General features: G+C 37.4%; 1 protein-coding gene and 1 long non-coding RNA gene across 4 annotated transcripts in view; one reads left to right on the forward strand and one right to left on the reverse strand.

Annotated features, from left to right (window-relative positions):
• The first annotated feature begins 2,051 nt into the window (after positions 1-2,051).
• On the forward strand, positions 2,052-6,320 carry LOC128316459 (uncharacterized). 2 transcript variants are annotated; one of them, XR_008300398.1, is made up of 6 exons: positions 2,052-2,291; positions 3,153-3,442; positions 3,706-3,910; positions 4,140-4,305; positions 4,393-4,685; positions 5,052-6,320. It is a non-coding gene; the product is annotated as an uncharacterized LOC128316459 (long non-coding RNA). The 2 variants fall into 2 exon arrangements; XR_008300397.1 differs by having other exon boundaries at positions 3,153-3,910.
• A 3,424-nt stretch (positions 6,321-9,744) lies between these two features.
• DCN (decorin) overlaps positions 9,745-25,371 on the reverse strand; it is a 41,347-nt gene continuing 25,720 nt past the window's right edge. For both annotated transcript variants that reach the window (XM_015080841.3, XM_015080842.3), the window contains exons 4-8: positions 24,880-25,093; positions 24,005-24,118; positions 18,901-18,994; positions 15,379-15,517; positions 9,745-10,023 (exon numbers count right to left, since the gene is read on the reverse strand). In XM_015080841.3, the coding sequence (XP_014936327.1) occupies positions 9,829-10,023; positions 15,379-15,517; positions 18,901-18,994; positions 24,005-24,118; positions 24,880-25,093 (756 nt within the window). In that variant the 3' untranslated portion in view covers positions 9,745-9,828. The remainder of the gene's footprint in view (positions 10,024-15,378; positions 15,518-18,900; positions 18,995-24,004; positions 24,119-24,879; positions 25,094-25,371) is intronic.

Genomic DNA, 25,371 nt, shown 5'->3' on the forward strand with positions numbered 1-25,371 from the left:
ATTTCCAACTTTTGCCAGCTAGGGCCTGGAGCATTCTTTCTGAGAAAGAAGCTTAAAAGTGGACACTGGTTATCTGGAGAAGATGTAGGCTTTGTGAATGTGACAGCAACTTTCAAACTGGGAATAAACTGGACCTCCCATTCATGAGTCTTTGGAGTTTTTTGCACTGACATGGCAAAAATCCAGAAATCCAGGTCTATTGCCACTTGTCTTAGGTAAATAGATCTCAAATATATCTATCAATGTCTTAGGTAAATAGATCTCAAATATATCTATCAATGTCTTAGGTAAATAGATCTCAAATATATCTATCAATGTCTTAGGTAAATAGATCTCAAATATATCTATCAATGTCTTAGGTAAATAGATCTCAAATATATCTATCAATGTCTTAGGTAAATAGATCTCAAATATATCTATCAATGTCTTAGGTAAATAGATCTCAAATATATCTATCAATGAGAGTTGCTGAAGCTAGAAAGAAATACCCGCCCCCCCCCAAAAAAAATCCATCCATCAATCCAGATGGTATGAGAAGGATCTTAATCAAAATACACCATCCAGAAACATCTGGTCTCATAAGCTTTGTTTATCATTGCCTAGACCTCAGTAACAGCTTTGTGATTTGTAGGTGGCCTGGTATTTCTTACAGTGTTCCAGATGTTTTTTTCTGAAGTCAACGGCAGCCACAGGAAATTTGTTTAACATTATAATTTTTAATCATGAAGGAATACACAATACTCTTGGTTTTCATTTCCTTTCAGAAACTTCTCAGACCTTACCTTTGAATTCATTTTTAAAGTTTATTGAAAGAATTTCTCACTTTCACATGCCTCAGTTATTTATTACAGGGGAAAATATATATATTTTTTGTTTTTATTATCTCCGGACCTATCATAGTTCCTGTCATATTCTAAGTCCTTGGTAAATGTGTGAATTAAAGGAATAAATGAACGATCAATTTAATTAAAATGTTTTTTTTCCTTAGGATCATAATAGCATTGCAAGGGGGCTTGCCCCCATCCCCCCCACACATGCAGATAACTGGTTTTGTGAAAAGAGGGGAAAAGCTCAATTATTTCCAGAGAATTATCTTCTATTTATCATATATTGGTTCCAGATCAAATGACCGTGTGGAATTTTGATAAACTAGTGATCAATATAAGTTATTACAGGATTGTCTATGCTAGGATTCCATAATAAAATCACTTTGGCTGTGGAATTTGCACAAGGTTTTCTAGTTAAATGTTCTGGTACAGTGTCTGAGGCCCGCTGAGACCTTCTGCAGTTTCAGGAATATGTTTGCCTTATGGTACAGAACTGTTTATTCATAACTGTCAAATCATCAGCAAGTTATCAGCCCACATTCAAGACAGGCACCAAGCTGCACTTTTGGTAATAGGAGTTCTTGAGGGAAACAGAAACTAAACCGTTTTTATACAATTCTAAACTCGTAAGAGAAAATACAGGGACCTTTTCAAAAACAATAAAATCCTTTCTCCTCAAGAGGTTTTACTTTCTCAGTGTTGTTTAGGCAAGGACTGTTTTGGAAATATTGACATGATCTTAGCAAAGGCATCCAGAGGGAAACATATAATATGTTTATTTATCTTAGAAACCACGAGAACATTGCAAAAGGCCAGAATTGGCCCTGTAAAATGTGCTGCTAGCATGTATGGTGGGATTGCTTAGTTTGGATAAAGTCAAGTCATTCCTGCACTGATAAAGAAGGACAGTCTATATTCTGGCATCTCCCAAATTTGTGTCTGTAGCTCAACCCTCTCCCCAGAGCCAGACTCCTAAATCCAAAGCCTCCTCGATACCTCTATGTGGAAATTGAATCGGAATCTCAAAACGAACCGATCCAAAAGCAAACTTTGCTTTTCTGCCCCTCTTTCTCCCCCTCCGCCTCCTCAGTCTTTCCCATCTTGGGCGATGGTGATTTCATCCTCTCAGTGGCTCAGGCCAAAATTCTTGGAGTCATTCCTGTCTCTATTCTCTCTCTCTCCCTATTTGGTTTCTCAGCCATCTTTGTCCTCTGTATCTTTAAAACACCTCCACGGTGTGACCCTTCTCAGCAAATTCTCTGCTACCATCCCGGTCATATGCTGCCACTAACCAGCATCATATCGTGCTTGGTTGTTGTCGTAGCATCCTAACTAGCCTTCCTGCGTCCGTCCTTGTTGCCTTAACGATTTTTGCGGTCGGAGATGTCCCTTCAGAGACGGTTGAATCAAGTCATTTTTCTGCTGAGAAGTCTTCAATAGTTTCCTGTCTTGCTCAGAGGAAAGGTAGTCTTTAAAATTGCCTACAAAGTCTTACTTGGTAGAGGTTCCCGTTCCCTCCCTGACTTGGCCTGCCCTTATTCCCTTTACTCTGTTCACATTTGACCCCTCTGAAGTCACTAGAACCTGCCATGCACCCTTGCTCTTGTTTTTTTTGGGGGGTGGGAATGGGGGTGGGGGATGAGGTGGGGCTTGCTTCCTTCTGTCTTTCATATCCCTGCTCACATGTCACTTTATCTGAAGGTCTTTTTCTGACTATCTTATATCAAATAGCAAATAGCAAGTCCTGCCCCCCCCCCCCCACATGCCTGGTTCCCTGTTTCATTTGTCGTTCCCTGTGGAGTCCCCTCCCACTGTGACGTCTGCTGCTTGGTGGTGAGACACCCTTCTGTGCTCTACCTCAGCCCCTAGGACACTGTCAGGCACCTAGCTGGGCTTTCATAAACTTCTGTTGAATAAACCTATGTGCCCAGCGACGTATCAGACCTGGGCAGGAGAGTTGGATTATTTTGATTTTTTATGTACACTTTAAAGTTGATTTCTGTTCCTGTGTTTGTTCTTGACGACCTGGAAGCATTCACTTAGCCCTCACGGTCCATCAGTGGCCTGGGGAGAAAGTCTCAGGATCACCAATGGCTCATGCTCTGCTGAGCCATATACACACGAGGCACCACTCCCCGAGTCAGTCCTTTCCTGCTTCTCTCACACTGAGGGGAACACGTGGACCGTCTCTTACTTCAAAATTGTTTCAATCCATGTGAAGGTTGTTTTACATTCCAGGATGTTTAAGTTCGTCTTTGACTTCATTGAGTTGGGTGTTTTCCCTCTCTTGCTTTTTCTTTTGTTTCCCACTGTTCTGCTTTGTAGTGTGAAATCGGCAGTCTGTCGCAGACCTGAGATTCCAAGTAACTCTGACAGATGGTGTGCTGGGATACAGAAGCCGAGCCCCTAAAAAAATTCCTCAGCGGTAAATGTGGGAATGAAACAAAACACGAGCAGCCGAGTGAAGAATGAAATGGCTGCGATATCAAGTCAACAACCTGTAATACCGCTGCTGTGGGAGATCAGAGTCTGACGGGCAATGGAGGCTAGCAAAGAGCTGTGTGTGTGTTGGGGGCAGTCTTCCAGAAGGAACTCTGGATGAATGGGAAACTGCTGTATGTAACGTTTTAGTTTACTTGAGGGATTAGGCATTTCTTTGTTCGCGTGGACAGTAAGGCAGTGAGGGCATTCATCTGCAGCTGCCATAAACCGGGGGATGGAGTGCCTTGGAATAGCATTATGGAGAAGGAGGAAGGGAAAATAAGGAAAGAAAGATAATGATGATGATTCAGTAAAATGAGTGAACCAGAAGGAAAGCAGAGACCCAGTTTACGCCTGATTTATGTGATGAGAATGACATAGTAATTTTCTTTGCCAGATCAAGGTCATTGAAGAAGAATGCATTCAAAAGAACATAAATGCTGTGTTCTGGAAAACTTGGGTCGCTTGAATATGGAAAGATGGCTTAAAACTAGCATGAATGTGTGAAGGGTGCTTGCCCAACCACAAAGGGTCAGAGGCGAAAAGACACTTCCCAACCTCTTACGTAATCCACACGCAATCAAGCACAATTGTTAGCAAAAGTAAGAACAAACACTAAGTATTTCATAAAGATAAAAAGAAAGTGGATGCTAATGGTTGAATTGTGCCCCCTTCACACCGACACAAAGATATGTTCAAAGTCTAATCTCTAGGACCTGTAAGTGTGGGTGACCTTATTTGGAAATAAGGTCTTTGCAGATGGGATCAAGTTAAATGATTTCCTGTTCAGTTGGGGTGGGGCCTAATCTGATATAACCGATGTCCTTACAGGAAGAGAAGAGACAGAGACACACAGGAGAAGACGGTCCTGTGGAGATGGTGGCAGGGACTGAGCCTTGCGGAGAAGCAAGGAGGCATTCTTCCCTAGAGGTTCAGAGGGAGCGGGGCCCTGCCAACGCCTTGATTTTGAACTTCTAGACTCCAGAATTGTGAGAGGGTAAATTTCTGCCATTTCAAGCTCCTAGGTTTGAGGTACTTTGTTAGAGCAGCTCTAGGAAACTAACACAATGGGGTTTTCTCACAGGAGCCAACCAGTAGGGGGGACAAGAGACAGACCCAATCCAGCATGAAATAGAGGACTCTGTTGTTTTGTTCCTCAAAGTACGGACCAAGAAGCAGCAGCCTTTCTGGGAACCTGTTCGAGATGCACAATTTCAGACCCCATCCCGGACCCAAGACCTAATTGCCCTTGAGGTGATTGCAGCCCAAACTCTGTGACCTGGCAGTCAACCTGTGCCAGCCCTTTCCATGTGCTGGGCTCCAGTCTAAAAGTTACACACTAGGTTAACCCGCTTAATCCACACACCAGCCTGCGAGGTAGGTACTATTATCATTCCCATTTTGCAGATAAGGAAATGACTCACAGAAAGGTTGAGTAATTTTGCTAAGTTGGGCAAATGACAACTGTTGAAGTCAGGGAAACGAGCCATATTTATCTTTATTTCAAAGGAAAAATATAGAAGAAAGAAGTTGCCTTGTTACTTGAGAGAGGGGTCCTGAAGGGCCAGGCCTCTCCACTCTCTGTGTCCTGAACAAAATTGGAAGCTGCTGGAAAAGATGTGTTTGAAGATGCGCTTTGCAGATCAAAGTCCAAAATGGTGATCTCTGTTCCTCTGTCTTGATGCATTCTTCACCCAGTTGTAGGTTAAGCAGCAGGTAACAGCAGACTTTCTCCTCCGACAGGAAGGCTCCAACATGCAGGAGGCAGGACTAGAGAAGAGAGCGTGGCACTCAAGGTCCAGCTCTGAAGAAAATAATCTAGTGAAGCCATGGACCTTGAACACCAGAATGCCTTCCAACAGAAACTCCCTTTTCACTGTCATGAGAAAGAGATCTCTCGGGAGGTGTAAGAGAGAAAGAAGATAAAGCCTTTCCTCCCTCCTGTTGAACATTCTGGGAGATCGATGTTTTGCGGGCCAGCAAGACTGGAAAAAAGGAAAAGAGTGGCTTCCTCTGATATCACCCTGACCCCTGTATACATTGAAGGTAAATATAAACTACTACATCGGTTTCAGAAGAAGGTAAAGACCACTGCAGTAGAGTGAATATCCCTATAAATTGAGTCAAATGTATTTTTTAGTTTCCAGTGCATATAAAAGTCATATGTACAATATACTGTAGTCTATTAAGTGTGCAATAGCATTATGTCTAAAAAAATGTACATACCTTAATTAAAAATTCTTTATAGCTAAAAAATACTAACCATCATCTGAGCTTTCAGTGAGTCATAATCCCTGGTAAACAATCACCATGACAAATACAATAATAAAGAAAAAGCTTGAAATATTGCAGGAATTACTAAAATGTGACAGAGACACAAAATGAGCACATGTCTATAAACTGGCTCCATGAAGGATTATGGAAGATTGCCACAAACCTGCCTTATTTATTTGTTTATTTATTTAATTTACTTTAATTTCTAAATTTTTTTAAATGCTTATTTATTTTTGAGAGAGAGAGAAAGACAGAGCATGAGCAGGGGAGGGGCAGAGAGAGAAGGAGACACAGAATCTGAAGCAGCCTCCGGGCTCTGAGCTGTCAGCACAGAGCCCAATGGGGGGTTGGAACTCACAAACCGCGAGATCATGACCTGGGCCAAAATCGGACCCTCAAGCGACTGAGCCAACCAGGTGCCCCAAACCTGCCATTTTCAAAAACCACAATATCTGCAAAGTGCAAGACAGTAAAGCACAGTAAAATGATGTATACCACTATTTCCAATGATAAAATTTATTCCTCTGTATTTCTATTATTTGGTTACACGATTGTGTCTTTGTTAAACTATGATCCCCTTAAAGTCAAGGATGGCATCTTCTTCATTCTTACATCTCCAGTTAGACACAGGCCTAGTAAATATTTTTGCATGACCAGAAATACACATCATACCATGAAAATCATAATTAAACTCATTAGGAGTATTTCAAACATGACATCCAATATGATGTCACTAAGCGACATATGGCTATTAACTTTAAATTAATTACAATTACACAAAATTTAAAAATCAGTTCTTTATCATCTTTCTATTACCTATGGTAATAGGTACCATATTGGACAGTGCTGATACAGAACATTTTCAAGGTTTAACAGTGTTGTAGTTTCATTTTTTTTTTTTTTTGCAAACAAATGTGTTCTTTTTGAAATGTAACAAATCACATTGGTGGGATGACCCATTATCTTATAGCCCTGCATAAGAGGGCAAAGATAAAAGATGCTGTGGGTGTGGAGTGATTGTTCATGGTTGGACACAAACTCATTCTTTTCTAAAGTAGCAGGAGGCAACACATTGAAGGAATGAAATGTTTGTCTTTTCTTACTTACAAGTTGTGTATCCATGAGGAAATTATTTGACTTCTCTGGGGCTTCATTTGCTGATTTAAAAAGGTATTAAATAACCACACGTAGTCCCCAGGGCTAATGTAAGTATTAAATGAGATACTGTATGTCCAATTAAGACATAGAGTTGAATAAAGGATAGTTTTTATCTCTATGGCACCTGAGCCTCAGGACACTCACCTGTTGCCACAATGCAGAGGGACTGCTAAGAGCCATGAATAGATTATTTTCTCAGTTTTCACGACTACCACCTTTGGCCTTGACATGCTTTGAGTTGTAGAAACTATTGCAAAAGCGGAGGCCGATCCTAACTGGCTCAGCACACATTGCGGTTATAATTCTGACTCTGCACTTACTCTTTCTAAATTTCATCATCTGTGAAATAGGAACAGTACATTCTTATGGGAGTTTTGTGATAAGCAGATGTGGACCAGAAAGAGCCTAGCACAGAAGCTTTGTATACACGGAATAAACTCCAGAAACAAATGTATGTTGTGGTTGTTATCTTTCTACCAGGACTTATATTTACAAAAAAAAAAAAAAAGTTTATTGAATGGATGAATGTATGAATGAATGGAGTAAGCCAAATCAATAAATAGCCTCTCCTAGCTATTGCCTGATGCCACACTGTAAATAAATATCACTAACATGATTACTTCATGAAAGACAAGCATGTGATTAAATAGCTCACACAAAGCACTGTGCTTTTCAGGTGGTGACTGCTGTAATGGAGAATAGGACTTTGCTAGAGCTTAGATCTGTAAGCTCTGGTTCTCGGGATTATCCAAATATTATTTTTATTTCCTGCCAAATTTATGCGTACTATATAACTGACCGTCCATTAATATTGACGGTGTAAATTTTATGTTTACACTTTGATTTTTAACACTGACCGTATTTCTTTAAAGTAAACGCTGCTTTAGTCAAAGCCATTATAAAAATAGCCTGTGTCTCCTAATGGAAAACCAGATTCAGTTAATCACTTGACAAAGTTTCATCAAATATTGTTTTGTTAGCAACTCTGATCAATGCAGAAAAGTCTAAAAATAATTGGGTTTCAGAAAAGGCACCTGGGATGACATAGGAGGGGAATATAATGTTTACCTGTGGCTGGTGAATTTTGTGTAATAATCCTACAGATAAAATTATAGTGCCTGGGCTAATTAGTTATTCTCCAAGTGCCCTGACCAGATCTATTTTTCTCCCATCTCCGTCTTGCCCCAAGAAGAGCTTTCATCTTTCTAGCTTTCTTGACGGTTGTCTTTTGTTTAGGCTTAATCAGTGGGAGGATCTGACATAAAAGGTGAGGAGAGAGACCCTGTTTCAGGACCTCACCTCTGGCAGATGTGGCAACCTTCCAGAACCATAGCTCCCTGGGCACAGAAATCCTCCAAAGCTGTTCTCTTGCTTGGATCCAGAAACTCAGTTCTTCCCCTGTCCATGTAGTCATTGGGGTAACAATGGCTTTTCACCACTGCCATCTTTTGGTGCCTTGTCGTCCCTTGCTTGGTGCAGTGAACTCTGTGCACACTGTATAATAGTCCCTTCATTGGAACTCTCAGAGGTAAATTCTGTTTTCTATCAGGCGCTGATTCACACAAAGATCAAAAGAGAACATTCTGTTGCCACGTATTTACCAGTATTTGACTTTTCTACAAAATGGGAATAACATTAGTATTGACTCATGTATACTCTGTAAGGCTGTGAAGTTGCTATGTAATAATGAGAGGGAATCTCATGACTTCTCCTGGAAATTTTGTGTTGATAAGCTTTTGTGTTCTGAGTGGTAAATAATGAGGGAGACTCATTTTTTGACCATAAGGAAGCCAGCCTGAAAATGTAATGAAGGAAGACAAAGTTGAAAGAGATGCAGAGAAACTTGGCTGGAGCTCTGATCAAATTGTACCTACGGGCTCCTCCAATGGCAGGACGGTTTGAGTTTTCCTTTGCGGTTTAAACCAGTTTGGATTTGGTTGTCAGGATTTGCAAACACAAAAGATGCAACATTGTAGAAAAAAACAACTCTTCTCACATATTTGCTTATTGGATGTGGAGAGCATAAATGTAGTTTATGATAAATCTCTACTTTTTGTAAATCAGCCTATTACCCCAGGCTTGCTGAGTGGTCTGCTTTGATAGGTCTTTATAAACCCTGCAGAAAATAAATCTAAATTTGAAGATTTAACTAAATGCAAGAAATGTTTCTAATATTTACCATATTTGAATATTAATCGAGTAATTATAGAAATATTCAAGCGAGCGCCCTGGTTATACACATGATGTTTTAAACCTGTTTAGTATCTTAGTAACTGAAAATACCAGCTTTCTAGACCAATCAGGAAAAATCAGCTTTGCGCTTTATCAGCTCAGCACTGAATATAGGTAATGTAAGTTGTAATACACAAGGGTCAAAAAACAGGAGGAGCCGAAATATCTGAGAACTTGAAAAGATGTGCTATTTTTGCCAAGAACACAATGTCTGCTCTCTTCAGAAAATTGAGTTTAGGGAAGATTACAATTACACTTTTATACAATAGTAAGTTTGAATGTATTTGTAAATTTATTTGTTTCAAAATGACGACATTAGCAAAAATTTTACATAGCCTGTATTGAATTTACATATTCAAATGAGGCTTTACCAGTAATAATGGGGTTTAATACAGAGCTAGATAGAATTTGAAGTTCAACGTTATGTCAAAGAATCTAAGACCCTATGAGTTACAGAAGATCAATATTTTTATTTGATTCCTTCTGAAAATTAGACAAGAAAAGATTTACTAAATTGTTGACATGTATATATATATATATATATATATATATATATACACATTTACTCCAAATTTTACGTTTCGGGAAATAAGAATATCTGCAATAACTCAGTTAACATCAACAGAAAGCTTCAAAAAAGAATTCTGAAAATGGCAGGCAAATTATTTTTTTTTATTGTAGGCAATTATTTAAACTGCATATTTGGCTTTATATGCATTATAAATCATGTGGGGAAAAGATCCACATTGCAGTTAGGTTTTCAGTATCTAGCTTTCTTTTTTTTTTTTTTTTTTTTTTTGAGCAACGATATTAATGGGATTTTGCCAGGTTATGAAAACGAGGGCTTTCTTGGGAGTTATTTATAATTTCCAAGCTGGATGGCGGAACGCACATAGACACATCGGAAGGTGGATGGTTGGATCTCCCAGTACTGGACTGGGTTGCTGAAAAGGCTCACACCTGAATAAGAAGCCTTTTTGGTGTTGTATCCAGGTGGGCAGAAGTCGTTAGACCCAACTGCAGATATATTGTTGTTATGAAGGTAGACAACCTGCAAAATGAAATAATGGAGAATGATTATTTTCCTCTAAATATACTAAGCCATTCATGCAAATACCTTATTCTTTTTCTTTTATTATTTACTCTTTATCCTAGACCCATCCTTTCTCTTACACTTTCTGCCCAACCATCAACAAATGCTGCTAGCTTGATCTTCAAAATGTACCCAGAACCCAGTCCTTATCCCCACATCGACTTCTACAACATTGTCCAAAACTGCCATTATCTCCTCCTGGATGATTCAGGCTGCCTTTATTGTTGTCTTTCCTGCTTCCTCTTTTGCTCTGAAATCAGTTTCCCTTCCTTCCTTCCTTCCTTCTCTCCTTCCTTCCTTCCTTCTTCCCCTCCCTCCCTCCTTCCTTCCTTTTTCTTTTTTATTTTCTGTAACCCTGTAAGTTAGCTCATAGAACAATTATTTAAAAAATTGAGCCAAGTTATATATTCTTTGCCTCAACACTCCAATGGCTTCCCATTTCATGCAGAATAAAGTCCAACGTTCTCACAATGACCCACAAATCCAACATGGTCTGCCATCCTTCTGCTCTGACCTCATCTCCCCTCACTATTCAATCTAACTGGCCTACCTGCTTTTCCTCTATTACAAAGATCAAGGTCCTTCCTTAGGTTGGCACACATTGTTTCTTCTACCTGGCCTTATCTTCTCCACGATATCTACAAGGCTTACTCTTTCACGTAGTTTATGTAACTTCTCCTTACCAGAGATGTCTTCCCTGACTATCCAATGCTGCCATTCATTCTCCATCCCAGTCACACTACTTTAAATCTTCACAGTAATTATCACTATACAGCATATTATATATTTGTTTGTTTGTTTCACCTGTTTTCCTTCTCTAGAATAAATGCTCCATGAGGAAGGAAACTTGTTTTGTTTTGTTCATGACTGTATCTTCAGTGTCTATTAAACACAGTAGGTGTCCAATAAATATACATTAAGTGAATACATGAATAAATTTATGTTATTGGATAAATTGTGTCTACATGGGCTGTTTTCAAGGCAAAGATAAAATGAGGGACCTTTGAACAAGATTATGCAGAATGAGGAAGTAATATATAATGAACAAGAAGAGTGTGCATAGTATTTGAATCAAAATAATCACAAAGTCTAAGAAACACTTCAGTGCCATAGCATTTGGAATGAATAGACCTAGAAAGTTTTTTTTAAGTTTATTTATTTATTTTGAGAGAGATACAGAGAGCATGCAGGGAAGGGGGGAGAGACAGGGAGAAAGAGAATCCCAAGCAGGCTCCACACTGTCAGCACTGAGCCTGATGTGGGGCTCAAATTCATGAACTGCGAGATCATGATCTAAGCCCAAATCAAGAGTCAGACACTCAAATGACTGAGCCACCCAGACACCCCAGACCTAGAAATCTTTAATAAAAATTTATTCCATGTTACAAATTCTATCTTATGAATAGAATTCTATAGTTCATTAGAATTTTTTCTGAAATGTATTTTATGCTTATGTTTAAGATAATGGTAACTTGTTCATAGATTTTTCTCAGGGATATTAAATATTAGACTTATGAAAGAGCTTTAGAAATGGGTTTTCATGTAGATGTGATTTCTGAAGAGTGAGAAGTGACTTATCATACAACCTAAATTAAAATATAATAGTAACGTGACAGTTTCTAAAGGGTGTTATAAAGCCTATGAGATGCTTCCTTAAAATAATTAACCCAGAACACTCCCACTTATATGCAGGTGAAAAAGGCCTTGTTTAAGAAAGGTTTTAGAAGGAAGACAATAAAAACAGAAACAAGTGATATTAAAGCCAAACAATAGCTATAAGTATTTTTTTATAACTTTCAAACTTTGAAAATTTCTTCTCATTTGCCATTCTCTATTTCCTGGCAGTGACTAGCAATAAAGGGGGCACATGTTTGGTTAGAATTTAGGGCTAATACTGAAGGTGAGAGAAGAAAATGTCAAGACATAAGCCAAGTATTAGTCTGTGTAAAAAAGAAAATTAGATTCTCAACTCATTTTATAAGGTCATTATTTTCTGTTATTAAAACCAGGCAAAAATCATGTTCATCATCATCATCATCACACACACACACACACACACACACACACACACAACCTACCTGCAAATATTTCATATTAGCATAGATAAAGAACTTTAACAAAATATTAGGAAACTGTATCTCACAAAATATAAAAAGATTATACACCATGACCAAGATGAAGCATAATTTATCTCAGGGATGTAAAATTGCTTTAACTGGAAATTAATTAATTTAATTTACTCTATTAAAAGAATAAACAACCAAAACCACATGATCATCTCAACAGACACAGAAAAAGCATCTGAAAAATTCACTACAAAAACTTTCAATAAACTAATAAAAGTATCTTCTTAACTTGACAAAGAGCATCTACAAAAGACCTGTAGCTAACATCACACTGAATGGTAAAAACTTGAATGTCCACCTTCTCTTAAAATAGAAAACAAGCCAAAGATGTCTAATTTCATCTCTTCTATTCAATATTGTACTGGAGATTCTAGCCAGTGCAATGAAGCAAGAAAAATAAATGAAAATAATTCAGATAGGAAAAGAATAATTAAAACTGTATTTACAAATGACATGATCCCAAATACAGAATATCCAAAGACGTTCACAAAGACTTCTGCAACTAAAAAAATTTCAGCACAGTACCAGGATAGAAGATCAATAAACAAAAATGAATTATATTTACATATACAGTAAAACCTTGGATTGCAAGTAACTTGCTCTGCGAGTGTTCTGCAAGATTAGCAAATGCTTCTAATACATTTTAACTTGATAAATGAGCGATGATGTCTTGCAATACGAGTAGTATGTGATGACAAATGTCACATGGTCACAACTGAGCCAATTGTTCTTGAAATTAACTTTGATTAATCTGGATTACAAGCATGTTTCTGGAATGAATTATACTCACAAACCAAGGTTTTACTGTACTAGCAAAAAAAATGCAAAAATGAAATTAAGGTAACCATTCACAACAGCATCAAAAATAATAAAGAAAATGACAATAAACTTAGTAAGATAATTGTGAGACATGTATACTAAAAATCACAAAACATTGCTGTGAGAAGTTAAATAATATGAAATAGAGAGATATTCCATGTTTATGAATTAGAGGACTCAATATTGTTCAGATGACAATTCACCCCTAATTGATCTATAGATTCAACACAATCCCTATTTTCCAGGCTATTTTTGCAAAAATTAAAAGCTGATTCTAAAATTTATATGAAAACACAAAGAAACAAGAATAGTTCTTATTTTTGAAAAATAAGAACAATGTTAAAAGACCTTCACTCCCAACTTCAAAACACAACCAAAGGCTATAGTAATCAAAAAGCATAGTGCTAGCAAGCAAAATGTGGTATATCCATACAATGGAATGTTATTCACTGATAAAAATGGAAGAATTACTGATACATGTTGTTATGGGTGACTAAAATCATTACAATAAGTCATTCTATTTATATGAAATGTCCAGGAAAGGCAAATCCACGGAGGTATAAAGTAGATTAATGATTTCCTGTGAAAGGGGATGAGATTGAAAATTGACCAGAAATGGATATGAGGAATATTTGGGGGTAACATAAGTGCTAGAACTGGATTGTGGTGATGGTTGAACAACTATATAATTTTGCTAAAAATAACTGAGTTATATGCTTATGAAAAAGGCAGTGATATGGGTGAAATCTCTAAGAGCCTATAAGAAGGGATGTGAAATGGGTGCACGGATAGCTAATTAGAGATGAAAAACCAAGAATGAGACCCTTCTGAACGTGAGACCCTGTGTGAATGCCCATGAGATTTGCTGACATTCAACAAAGATTTCAAAATAGCATGTTTTATAAATTTTTCTCTGTGACTCACAATAAGAACACATTATACACTAAGGTTTAATATATATGCAACTATGCATTTAAACAACATTTTTATGAAATCCTTACCATTACAGTGATATTTTCTTTCCATGCATCCTATCCTATCCTTTCTTATCCCATACATGTTAATTAACTCATCAAACTTATTTTATGAACTCAATAATATGTCCAGACTGAAATTTGAAAAATGGCAATCAAGAAGATAAAACGGATTATTCTGGGATATAAAAATGAAAACAAACCAATCCCCGCAGCCCCCCAAAAATGCCCACCACCAACAGAAATCTCAATAGTAACAATGGTAGCTATTACTTGGTCTTCTAAGTGTCTTGCTTTTGCTTGTGCCTTCAGATCTGCTTACTCACTATCCTATCACCATCAAAGACCCACTAAAAAAGAATCAGCGTGAAATACAATGTTTGCAAGTGTCATCTTTGTACTTATAATTCAGATACTTTATTGAAATCTAGCTAACGTGAATCCTTATAGCTATTTTGCTTGGAGTTTTTGTCACAAACCAATAAAAAAAAAAGACGTCCATCACATTTTGACAGAACTGACGGCAGAGTAAGGGATAAACCTATCTTGAACCACAAGCAAAAAAGTTGAGATACTAGATTACCAAAATGGCAACTTTATAAAAAGGTTTTATCTATAATACAGCATCAATGTCAAGATATAATTTCTGAATCATCATGGTTCAACTAAGTACCTAGGTAAGTATCTGACAGAAGCAATTTAAATCTGACCTTTATAGAAGCTGAAGAATTAGATAAAATAAGCCAATACATAAAATCTATGAATAACCACATTAACTTCTGAATATAAAATTTGAATAACATATTTGTGCAATTTCCTGAGTAACAGTGGAAATATTATTTTGTTATATGTGAAAAAAAATATTATCACTATTTAAACTGATGAGCATGCCTTACATTTATAGGTTTACAGACTACAAAGCTCTATTATCACCATGGGCCATTGGACCATATCTTCTTATCCTTATGCATGTACTATATATAGCTTGATAACTGACATGAAGTTAACTCAGTCACAGAACAGCTTGCATCTGCTAAAGCTAAAATTTAAAACTTCTCTTTTATTCCATATTTATTCATCACAAATGATCTCATCTTCTTCAACCAATATGTTTTTGTTACACTGATCTATGGCTTGAAACTACCTTGCCTGCTTCCTAAAACATACTCTGTTCTAGAAGATAGCATTATAATAAGGTTAAGGTAATAGTCCTATTAAAAAAATAATAATTCAAGCCTGTATTTTTCAGGAAACCAGAATGAATACTGATGTGGAAACATGAAAAATATCTTTCTGCAAAAATATTGCCAGGCAGAGCTACCTGCCTCCTAGCATCCCAGTAGGGAGGGTTTGCTCCCTAGAGACCCCTTACAGGTTTAGTGGTGTCGCATTACCTGGATGTATTTGTGCTCCGCCAGCCCACCAGGTACTCTGATAAGCTTATTGTTGTCCAAGTGAAGCTCCCTCAAATGAGGAGTGTTGGCCAGAGTGCCATTGTCAATAGCAGAGATGCTGTTAAAACTCAGTCCCAACCTGCAAAAGGAAGCGGAAATGAATGCATGTCCTCTGCTCAGGACACATGGATGCTTTCTTCACAGGTGCTGTGTGATTTATCAAGTCAACAGCAAGGACTTTCTTTGTTTTTGCATTTACTGTTCCCTTTGCTTAGAGTACTTTTTTCCAACCTTGCTGAGCCTACATAAAGCCCATTTGTTCCAAAGTTCCCACCATAGAGTCACTTTCTCTTTTTTTTTAAATGTTTATTTATTTTGAGAGAAAGAGAGCAAAAGCACATGCGTGCAAGCAGGGGAGGGACAGAGAGAGAGAGAGAGAGAGAGAGAGAGAGAGAGAGAGATAATCCCAACCTTAGGCTCCGAACCAAAGACCATGACTTGAGCTGAAATCAAGAGTCTTGGGTTTAACTGACTAAACCACCCAGGTGCCCCAACTTACTCTCTTTGAAACTCGTCTGATCCTACCAAACTACATAGGTACCCCTAGTAAATGCTCCTATAGCATCCTGTTAGCACCCTCTTAAAAAATTCAAGGGACTGTGTACTTGTGGTCTCTCCTAGAGAAAAGTGACTGTTTTGCAGCATATCCAGTCCTAACAGAAAACTTCTTATGATCAATGAGTCGCTGCTGAATTGATTTCTATGTATAATACATATAATGAATTCACTCCGTAGAATACTCAAAGGAGTACTATTATCATTTGGGTCACTTTAGAAATCAAACAATTGTATATTTATTATATACATTTCTTCATTGGAAATAAAAGGTAGAAGGTTCCAATGAATCAGTAAACATATCTGCCAGGAAGGTTAACAGAATTAGCATTTTGCTTTCGTTTGAGTTTATCAGTGATCATCTGCTATATCAGAAATTGCCTGGTGCCAGCATTCCTGGCTTCTGACCCTGACCTCTGACCTACATGTCTGTTTCTTGGCCCTTTAACATTTCTTCTACAATACCACTCAAAGTTTTGGGCTGCATTTTTTAAATTAAGTGCATAACAAGTGAAAGTTCTGCAGCCGTGCGGTCCCTTCCTAGTAAATGGGATTCAAAAGTCAGAAGAGGTTAACATGGAGACAAGGTTGATGTATTTGGCATTCTAAAGATGAATGACTCTGTCAAACTAGGGTGCTGTCAATCCTAAAAGGCAGAGAGGAGATACCTGGGATGAGGCAACAAGGTAATGAAAGAGAACCAGCAAACTCAAAGGGAGAGAAAGAGGAGGAGTCTATTGGGCTCCTTCACATGATGTGGAATAGGCTTGGAAACTTTCTGTAGGATCGTTTTAGCTTGCCTTCAGCTAGTTCTGATTTTTGAGCCCTTCTGAGATTTAGATTCTGGTTTATGTAACCCAAGTCTCACAGTTTTAATCATGACTTGGTATTTGAAATAACTGAGATTATAGTATGTTAATTTTAAGCTATTAATAAAACAGTGGATTTATCTTAGCTATTGATTATTAACCTGGCATCTTGGCAGAGAACACGTTGTTTCCCCACCACCCCACCCTCCCCAGTCTTAGACATTTATTTCTTGTTTCTGATCTTGTCTCTTCTATCACAGAGTCATGTCTCCTATTTCTTACAACACTCCAAATCCCATATCCAATTTTGGGCTAATACATTCTTAGAATATAATATTCTTAATAACTGATTCAAAGAAACTTCAATTTTATGGTGATTTATTTATATGTTCAATCAATAAATATTTTTGAGGACATTTTATGTTCAAGATATTATTCTAGCCTTATGAAAGCAGAGGGCACATGGCTCAAAAACAATGATTCCTTCCATTGAAGAGTATTTCATCAAATAAGGGAGATGATGATATATGTATACATATATAACAAAAGGGAAAGTGTGCCCCCAAACCATCTTATATTTTTGGAGAGAGGCATATACTATTTCTCCCCACATGTTCCTAATAACTAATTGGAATATTTGCCCCACAACGTTCTGAGATCAGTGGCTGCTTTTTTTCTTCTTTTCCCAGTTTTGATTTTCAATACCAAAATATTCTTATGTCCCAACATCAGTGAAGAGTAAACAACATGAAGATTTGATGGTTTCATAGACATGTTTTTCTGGACTTGATTCCAAAAAGAAATTTGTCTGATAAATTCAAGAATTGGAAAAATCTGCTTGGCCAATGGGTCAATCTGCTCCAATTTAATGAATGGGATTAAAAAAAAATTCCATACCACTTTCAGTATAAAATACACTTTTATTCCAAAAAGGCACAGATATTATTAGTGGCTTACCATATTTGGAATTAGACTATTGTACATCTCTACCACTGCTACCACTAACAGCTGTCCTAAAGACAGTTCTATACAATAGGCAATGCAACTGATCTTCCTACATTTTTCTGCAGCTAGAGGGACCAAATCAACAAAAAAAGGTCAGTGATGCACAATGCTATTTCAAAATATATTTTCTATATTAGAGGCTGTAATGAAAATAACTTTAGATTTCTTCTCGTCTGAGACTTAGGGTAATACACTGTGTTACAGTCACATCCATATGCTCACCTTCAGCTCTCACCACCCACCAGCTCACTGGGGAATATCCACAAAAATGGGAAAAGCTGTGTTATATATCATCTTGTCTTAGCTATTTCTCAAGGATAAATGATATACTTTATTTGTCTCCCATAAAATTTATAAAGAAAAAAGAGAAGTGAGTCAATTTGGCATAACACTACGCTCCTTTGTAAGAACATTCAGCAATACAGTTCAAGAGCACAGTGTTTTTTGAAGATAAAGCAAATAGTTTGCAAGCCTTCTCCTCTTTTTATTACTTAACCAGATTGCAAACGTAAAAAGATTAAAGTTAGGCTAGAAGTCAGGAAAGGAACTAATGATTATCTATCAGGAAAAAAAAAAAAGTTAACAAGGCCCAGAAACACACACACGCACGCACACACACACACACACACACACACACAACCCAATGACTACATTAAATGTCCAGAGACATTTTAAACTCTTCAGAGAATAGAGATATGAGAATCTCATCATAATCATCCAGATACAATGGTGTGGGATGCCCAGTATTTCCATGTCCTGGTAGCTTTCATTTTAAGGCATTTTCAAATTCTGAACACTGGGTTATAATGTAATCAACCTTCTGTTGAATTCAATTAAGTTAGAACCTACTGAATAAGCATGTTGATTTAATCAGGTACATTGTACATGAGATATGTCATGGTTATGCTAAGTATGCTATTTCATGGCTTTTTAAAGAAATAATTGAGCATGCTGAGTTCTGAGATTGTTGGGACCAACAGCAAAAAAACGTGGTATGGTCAGAAATTGCCCGTGGCATTTCTAGTTCTGAGCATGTGGGCACCTATACATCTAGCCATTTTACAGACATAAGGTTATGAAAGAATATTATTACTTAGCCAAATTATTCAGTCCTTTCAGGCTAGCTGCATCAACTTTGGAGATTTTGTTGCCTTCAAGATGTAATTCAGTAAGGGAAGGAGGAAGACCTGGAATACAGAAATACAAAATGTTACATTAGCAGATAAACGTAATGATGGGATGTAAAGACTTAATGAAGACAAAGGCCACCAATTTTCTAAAAGACAGAGTGTCAAAAGATTTGCTTTACATCATTTTCATTGGTTTTGATTTTTATCTTTTTTCTTCATCCCTTTCATAACAATATACACTTCTAGAAGTAGTACAGGGGCTTTTTCCTTTTCTTGTAGTTCGATTTTAAACAAAAACATGGACTGTGGTTTCTCACATAGTAGATTTTTGTCTCAGGAATTCTTAGGATACAATTGTAGAACTGAGGTCAAACCCTGAATCTCATTAGTTTCTTACACCTCTGTTAATAAGTTAACACTACCGTGGATAAAAGATGACAACTCTTTATTATATGCTTTATTATAGCATTTAAGCTATAATAAAGAGATCATGTATAAGTTAAACCTATAGGCAAATTTAACTAAGTATCTCATTCATGGGCATTATTAATAATTGACGCTGGTATACTGTGCTGGCTTCAGTCTTAATCAGCTTTTCTGCATTAAAATTCAAACACATGGGACGCCTGGGTGGCTCAGTAGGTTTAAGCGTCTGACTTCAGCTCAAGTCATGATCTCACGGTTTCATGGGTTCGAGCCCCACGTTGGGCTCTGTGCTGACAGCTCGGAGCCTGGAGCCTGCTTCGGATTCTGTGTTTCCCTCTGTCCCTCCCCCACTCATGCTCTATCTCTCTCTGTCTCTCAAAAATAAAAAAAAGAAACAAGAAAAACTTTTAAATAAATCAAATGCAAAAACAAACCCAACATCAAATTCCTCTGCAACACGGATGTGTCCAAAGAGCTAAAGATTACTTGGACCTTTCAAATCAAGACTGTTCCCCTACACAAGAGGAATGTGGAGGCCTATAATCAAGTGACCTGCCATATGTAGAACACCTGGGGAAATAATTTCAGATCCAAAGTATCCACAAAACCTCTGGATAGTGCTTCTTGAAAGGCTATGACTTCTAAAAATTTAGTAATATTAATATAAAAGTTTAAATATTTTATTTTCATTTCCTCCTGCCATCTGAGGATGCATTATGCTTTTATACAGCTTTTTAAAGGGCATATTGTTCCACTTACAAGAATAGCACCAACCACAAAGAAAAGAGCAAATTGGTTACATGTAGAACTAACATCTGCTTAGCAGAGAGTGTCGGTTATTTGTCCATAAAGAACAAAATTGGAAAACTGCGGGTTATGTTCGGCATGAAATTGTCATTGCGTGTCAGTGAATTCTATCAGTACTGTCTATTTAATGTAAAAGTTTAGTCCATATTTGATTTGACATTAGTATTAGTTTCTCTATGTTTTGTGTGGGAGCTGCTAAGGAAGGAATTTCTACTCCCTGCAAGTCTGAAATGTGGTCAACACTGATACTGGCACTTTCCCTAACTTAGCTCATTTCCTTGTTTCAGCTTACAAACTATTTTTTGTTAATCCCTGTTCATAGACGAAGACACAGAGACTCAAAGTTACAAATGTGGAGGCTATCTAGCTGCTAAGTAGGGAAGGTAAAATGTTCCCCGACAGTCAAAGGGAGTTAAATTGAACTATAGTTGCTCTTAACTGAATGAAATGAAGTTGAGACAGTATGAGAGAAGCAAGAGGGACTTAACTCCCATAAAGCCATGGGTCTGAGGCAAAGGTTAAAAGTTTCCATATATTTAGAGACAAATACCTCCTTCTGGGAAAGCGAACCAATGAGATAATAGTCATTACGAGTAATGGTTGTCTGGGCAAAATTAGAAGTAACAATTTAAAGCCTGCTTGCACCAGTGTTTTTATTTTCCAGGAGCCCTAAAAGAATGTCCACCATAGAGAAAGGCATTCTGGGATTGTCTCTTGTCCACTGAAAACTAACGACCGCAGATAACGACCGTGGGATTGAAGAACGCTTCCCAAATCCTAGCCCCCCTCCCCTAGGAAAAATGCCTTTACAAGTCTTGCACAATACCCTTTCAGAGAGCAACAGTTCTCTTTCTTGTCGGCTCCCTTGCACACAAGTTATCTCCAATAGACTCCACCCACACTCTTTCCCTTCAGTTCAGTGTTCATTTCTATGACACTGAGACTCAAGAACCTAGTCTCCGGGGTCTGGCAACAAAATCACAATTGCACAGTTCTTATGACTAAATATCATGCAAACGCAGTCACTCTTGGAAGAAGGGATTCTAACCACTCAAGTCTCTTTAGAAGACACAAGTGTGGATTTTTAAAATACTCCCATATGTAATTAATGAGTGACTTTATAACGAACCATATTGAATACACATCCTTTCTTCCCTATCCCCACGAAAAGATAGTATTAAAATGTAGTGTCTCTAGAACAACAATTATCATCACATCCATAACTCTTACCAAGGTTCTAAGTGTCTTCCCTTTTGCAATGTCAGTTTCCCCAAAGTTAAGGTATAGCCAGGAGAAAGTTTGTGGAAGAAAACTTTGCAATAAGATAGAGAGAGGGAAATTTGCAAAGAATACCATTAATCTTTGCCACCGTAGCGTTTAGCTAAGGAATCTATACTTTAGTTACTTTTTTTGTTCCTTTCCCTTTTCATTTTTAAGGTAAATATGAGAGCTTACCTTGGGCCAGATACTACGCATGCACATTCAAGTCTTATTTGTGTCTATCCTCACAAATATACTAGAAGATAGGTGTCACTAATACCTCCATAGATAGTAAAACTGAGGTTTTAGAGATGTGCAACAACTAGCCTAAAGTCACAGAAAGACTAAGTGGCTGAGCCAGACCTCTCACTCCTGTTTTCTAAGTGGAGAAACCATAACTCATCACTTCATTCCACGGCCTTGTGTTTCCATCAGTGATGGTAGACCATTAATGTGGACATTAAGCCTCCCAGAGGCAGCTGATGTTCTGGTGTAAGAATCCAGCCTAAGAAAGGCAGACTCATGTATTTCATCAGCATAAATATGCATAAGAGAGAGGACTTAGGTAAGCAGCAGAATACAGTGGTCACGCACATGGGCTCTGACATCAGCACAGCACAGTCCCAGCTTGGCCACCTCCAAACTCCAAGACCTTGGTCACAATTTACTTCATGTCGTTAAGCTTTGGTTTTCCGTATTTATTAAGCAGGCATGATAATATTCCTAGAGAGGAATGGTTTGAGATTCATATAGAAAAATCCACAAAAAGCATTTTTGGGCTGAACAAAAGTTAGTTACTGTAATTTTTATAGTAAGTGTTTAATAAATAAAAGTAAGCTAGAAATGGTGAGAAGAGAGTACATAGAATAGGGAGAAGATGTGAGGAATATAGATCCCTAAGTGATGAAATGTGTCACTGAAAGATATTTTGGAGGATGCATTAAAAATGACAGCAAAATCAAAGACTGGTTCCAGTTTTTTTTTTTTTTTTGGCCTTCTATAGCTCTATGGCCTTAGGCAAAATTATGTGTATATATTCTATACAAAAATATAATTAAATAATTAAAATATTACTAAAACTGATGTGCCTGGGTGGTTCAGTTGGTTGAGCATCTGACTTCCACTCAGGTCATGATCTCACAGTCATGGGAATGAACCCTGCATCGAGCCCCACATTGAGCATGAAGCCTGCTTGGGATCCTCTCTGCCCCTCTCCCTCTCTGTCTTACACTCTCACACTCTCTTTCTCAAAATAAATAAATATTTTTTTAAAGAATGACACTCGTTACAGGCAACAAGTTGGAGGCTCAATATGAAAGTGCTTTATAAACTATAAATGAATATCTATCATCTATCTATCTATCTATCTATCTATTATCTATACCAATAGTTGCTGTTATGGGCATAAAAACATCTTCTGTAGCAAAAAGACTATGGAGAGAGCAAGGGGTAGTAAGAAACCATTCTATGGAATATGTACTCACAGGAGCTGACGTTTCTGTGGAAGCACAATAAAAAGTAATTGTTTTCTGTGGGCAAGAACCTACATTTTGTGCCCAGTCCAAGAACAAGATATCTAAGCTGAGAAAGGGCCAGATGGAGGGAAACTTGGAGAATACAGCTGGGCTTTTGAAAGACTAAAACCCTGAGCCAGGTAAAATGTGAAAATCAGAGGAATTTCTTTATGGTGATTAGATTTCTTTTCTTTATGGCTTATGTGTCTCTCCCAGGTAGCCCTTAGCACAATGACCTTAACCCCATGGCTGTGTAGTGATTGCTATTTATTTTCCGGCTTTGCTCTAGGTAATAAGGTCCATGAAGGCAGGCAGTATACCCTATTCACTGTCCTGTCTCCAGTGTTTGGTACTTTGCCTAAGCAAAATGAGTGTTAAAACATTTTTACAAATAATAAAAGGTAATATTAATCCACTATTTATTTACATGCCTGATATTTTTCTAATTAGTTATTTAATCATTAGACAATCTAATGAGTTGTATGTTGGTGTTATTACTACTTTACCAATAAAGAAGTTAAGGCATAAATATTGAATAACTTGTCCAAGGTCTTAGAGCCAGTTAGGGACAAATTGAACTCAAGCAAATAGACCAAAATCCATATTGTCTACAACACTATAAGACTTATTATATAAGTGGCCACTATGGATCCTCTTATTCAGAGAGTAAGATGGAAAGGAATTCACTAAAAGATTGGAGACTCAAAGTAAAAGTTGGCTCAATTTCTGAGGTGTTCCCATGTATCTTTTTTCCTTTAACACCAGCAAGGGATTCTATTCTTTAAATAACTGTACTTTTTCCCCTGTGCTCACACAATTCTTTAATATGAAATCATTATGTGTAAGTTATATCTTAGAAGAGACTTTATAGGTCTCGCCATCTCTACAATGAGCCTAAATGGCCCAGGGGTCGTCCAGGCTCAATAGAAACAAGGGTAGACAATTTACTGGAAATAACGTTGGCTGCTTCAGTCACCGTTTAAATTTCCAAAACAATTTTCTTGAATGTTAAAGTTGTTACATTTGGGTGTTCAAACTGATTTGGAGAATTTTCTATCACCTTGCGGGATGGTGGTTATATTGGTGTCGGCAATGCGGATGTAGGACAGCTTCTTCATTCCCTGGAAGGCTCCATTTTCAATTCCCGAGCTCTTCAGCGGGTTGGTGCCCAGTTCTACAAATGCAAAAAGTGCAAAGTTCGTAGAGAACAATATTAGGATATTGCAAATCAGAGTCGTGTTTGTTTCAACAAGGAGTTTAAGAGAAATTTGGGTCAATAACAGCTTGACTGAAAAACAAAACAGAAATTAATGAACACGCTCTTCATAGGGATGGCAAACTAAGGTAAAATTTTCTCTCATTAAAACAAACAAAAACCAAACAATAACAATAAAACACAAAGATTTATGGTAAAAGCAATAGGTTTACCCGGAAATCAACAAACACAAGTGTTTATAAGTCACACTTATGATGGAGCTATTACTTTCCTGAGATGAGTTACAACGCTAAATAATCTGAAACTAGCATTTTGTAAGCCAATTATAAAATCACCATTTGTTATCACGATTAGAACACATTTGTTAAAACAAATGATTTATGAATGTTCACAATAGAAACAACCCCCACAGTGGAAAGGTATCCCCCACATATCTCTAATTAATTACTACTTAATTCCATCCATTCCATTGCATCTTGGCCATGCATGAGGGTGACTTTGGCAGTTTTCTCCACACTCCCAGATCCTTAAGATTGAGGAACAAAAACATTGTAAGGCACAGATTCAAAATCTCATTTCTGCTGGTCTTGCTACTGTTCCTGGTATAGGCTAAAGACATGCCAGTTCTAGCTAATTTCCCTTCCTGCAGCTAAAGCTTACTTGGAATCTTTTAAGGTGAACCTTCAATCCTGGCCTTAGAGTTATAAGAATATCTGTACCTACGACGATCATCTGGTTCAGGCCATTGAACACAGCTTTTCGCACTTTGGTGATCTCATTCTCGTGAGCACGCAGCTCCTGAAGAGTTTTGGGCATTTTTTCTGGCAATTCCTTCAGATGATTCTTGGACAGATAAAGTCGTTCCAATTTCAACAAAGGTGTAAATGCTCCAGGGCTGATTTTGCTAATTTTGTTGTTGACAAGGATCAACGTCTGTAGATAGTGAACAAAAACAACATATATATAATAGGTGTGTAGTTTATTTATTTCATTCATGAGACTAACAGAGAAATCTACAAAACTGCAAGAGATCAGAAAAGAATTAACCAAATGTGATTCTTTCATTTCAGAAGTATAATGAGGATCTGAACATCACAAATTAAGGTGATGAAATATAGATTATAATATAGATACAGAGACACTTAATTTTTCAACAGTAAATACTCCTAAAGATTGAAATTATGAGAGTAACCCAAAATGCCTGAAAACAA

This window comes from Acinonyx jubatus, chromosome B4 (assembly GCF_027475565.1).
Source record: "Acinonyx jubatus isolate Ajub_Pintada_27869175 chromosome B4, VMU_Ajub_asm_v1.0, whole genome shotgun sequence".
NCBI classification, from domain to species: domain Eukaryota; kingdom Metazoa; phylum Chordata; class Mammalia; order Carnivora; family Felidae; genus Acinonyx; species Acinonyx jubatus.